This window comes from Buceros rhinoceros, unplaced genomic scaffold, assembly GCF_000710305.1.
Source record: "Buceros rhinoceros silvestris isolate BGI_N320 unplaced genomic scaffold, ASM71030v1 scaffold19577, whole genome shotgun sequence".
Lineage (NCBI taxonomy): Eukaryota > Metazoa > Chordata > Aves > Bucerotiformes > Bucerotidae > Buceros > Buceros rhinoceros.
In genome coordinates this window covers 2,274-4,846 of record NW_010420719.1, presented here as the reverse complement: position 1 = coordinate 4,846, position 2,573 = coordinate 2,274, and the positions used below count along the sequence as shown (strand labels likewise).

The 2,573-nt window shown below is 46.6% G+C and overlaps 1 protein-coding gene across 1 annotated transcript in view; it reads left to right on the top strand.

The window, feature by feature from the left end:
- Positions 1–1,317, top strand: part of KBTBD12 (kelch repeat and BTB (POZ) domain containing 12) — a gene marked incomplete at its 3' end in the record, with an annotated part of 25,185 nt that extends 23,868 nt beyond the window's left edge. Inside the window, exons 5-7 of the mRNA XM_010139412.1 lie at positions 67–262; positions 562–665; positions 1,151–1,317. Coding sequence (XP_010137714.1) covers positions 67–262; positions 562–665; positions 1,151–1,317 — 467 coding nt within the window. The remainder of the gene's footprint in view (positions 1–66; positions 263–561; positions 666–1,150) is intronic.
- Between the last annotated feature and the right edge of the window lie 1,256 nt (positions 1,318–2,573).

Below are 2,573 nucleotides of genomic sequence, written 5' to 3'. Positions count from 1 at the left end.
ACTAGCGCTGCCACATCCCTCCACCCTGAAAAATGCTGCTTGACCTTTCGCCTAATTCTCCCCCAGCACCGGCGGGAGCTGCGGGGAACTGGTGTGCAGCAGAGACCCCCTCAGCCCGCCGCCTTCCCAGGGAGGGCTGCCCACCCACCCCTTGCTCGTCAGCTCGAAAGGCGCTGCTGCAACGAAGGCCGGCGCAGGGGATGGCGGGGGAGCAGCACCTGCTCGTGGCAGATCTGAATTTGACCTGGGATCTGACAGCGTGGTATTAGTAATTCAGTCCTGCTTCTTACCAGGGCTCATTTATACTTTATAAAGGGTTAATGAATGATTAATATATATTCTAATGCATTTTAATTAGTTGCCGAAGAGGTCAATAGGTTGTTTAGAAACATGGCTTGTGGCCATGTATGACATCCATTGTGTTCCCAACTGCCTGTCATGCATACATACACTCTAAACGTGCTTCCCCTCCTCTGCTAACAACGTATTAACCCCTTGTAGGGCCTTTAGAGAGTATCTCGGGATGCTCTGAGACCAGTAATTCTTATTCTGGTCTTGCAGTTCTTACTCGTATGAATGGTGCATTGACTTTGAGAGCACTGATCCTGCTGCCACTGCGATCCATGATCCTGCTGTCACCTGCAGCACAAGCAGGACCAGTGCTTGTAAGATTATGTCAGAAAGAGGCCTTGTCTATGGACAACAGGAAAAATATGGAAAGATTTTAAAAGTTGAAGTAGCTGGGTCAATCCCAAGAAAGACAGTTGAAGTAACTGAATTAGAAGTTCCTTCTGTAGACCATCCCATTCTTGTAATATATATCGTAATATATATTCCAATTTTTAATATTAATCGTAATATATATTGATTTATGAGTAAATGAGTGGATCATGAAACTATGGTCCTGAAGAATTACAGAGCAGAGTACAAGGAGAGAGGTCCTGTCTGTGAGAGTGAATATCTTACCTTACTCCACGCAGGTGCCCTGACACAGTAAGCTGCCACAGCTGTCAATTCAAGCCCCAACCTGCCTCCCAGCTTTCGCTGTGTCTGGTGGGATGCAGCGCCTTGGTACTTCCCATCACGGAGGCTGGCCAGCGCGTTAAACAGCCAAGCCGAGTTCCCTCTCCTGTGTATTCTCTGCCCGCAGGCGGAGATGATGGATGTACCTGGCCCCACACGGGGCGTTTGCTGCGTTACGCTAGCAAGGCTGAAAGAGTCAGGGGGCAGCTCGCGTACGCAAATGGGATCGAAGACCACAGACTTGATGAACTTATTCTTTTCCCCACCGCAAATGAGGAGCCAGGACATCTGGTGGTAATGATCTGAATGCACTTTTATCCCGTTGCAACACAAATGTGAATTCCCAAGTCACTTGACTCCACATCACGTAATTACAAAAGCAGCTATTAGTGGCGAGGAAGGCAAGTAGCGGAGGCTAGTCCCATTTGTGTGAAATCAGTCTCTGGTCTCTGGCACAGATAACGGCGTGCAAGGCAAGGTACAAACCAGCGGTGGAGGCTGAACTGCTGCAAGGCAGCTCTGGGGTGACAAGACCTGGGGAAGCTAGTGACAGAAACACCTGACTAAACACTCTGGGGACTGTTGGGGAACTGTCAAACACCTTGTGATGTTCAAGTGGTTTTTTCCATGGAAAGGGCAGAGGAGACGGTTAACAGTTTTACCACTACAGGTTCGGTGTCTTTTTTTTTAGAAACTGATTTATGGCGAAAGATAGAGCGCGTTAGGAAACTGCAGGCTGGGAAGGAGAAGGTGCTGTGACAGCCTGAGGGCTGGCAGCAGCAGCTCGGGGAAGTAACCTGTGTGAGGATGTCCCCGGGCACGGAGCTGGTGGGCAGGGACAGGTGTGACACTGAGGCTACGCCCCGCTACACCCCGGAGTTCTGAGGTACCTGGTCCTGCTCTGGAGAGACTTGTTTAGGTACTGCTGGCCGCGAAGCAGCAAGTCAATGCAGCGATGCTGCAGCTGGCGGGCAGGTGAGCTTGGCCAAAGAAATAAGGAATTTTCCATCAGAAAAAATGAGATCGTCAGCAAACTTGCCACAGTGAACTAAAATTCAGCATGGTTTTTTTTAATTCAATGCTCTGGAGACTAAACAGGCCATAGTAGAGTGAATTTATTTGTATCCGCTTACAAACAGAATAGCTGCATGGTTAATAGTCCTGGATGACCTACAGATTTTCTACCTGTTAAGCATGTTGCTTAATTCTTCTACATCTGCCTTCCTTTAACCTTCCAAACCCCAAATCTAATAATTGTGTCTGAATATTCGATTCCCAATGGGAAAGAGAAAGCAAGGTCAAAAAAGACCAAAAGTGGTAATAAACACGGAAAGTTGTTCCTCCCCCCAACCTCCAAATCAAATGGAATGCAGCTCAAAAAAAAAAAAAAAAAAAAAAAAAAAAAAAAAAAAAAAAAAAAAAAAAAAAAAAAAAAAAAAAGAAAAGAAAAAGAAAAGGCAAATCAAATATTTATGTTGCCTGCAGTCATACTGGGGGTCGTTCCAAGAATGGTTCATCCTGATTTATGGTCAATCCTGATTCAAATGGCA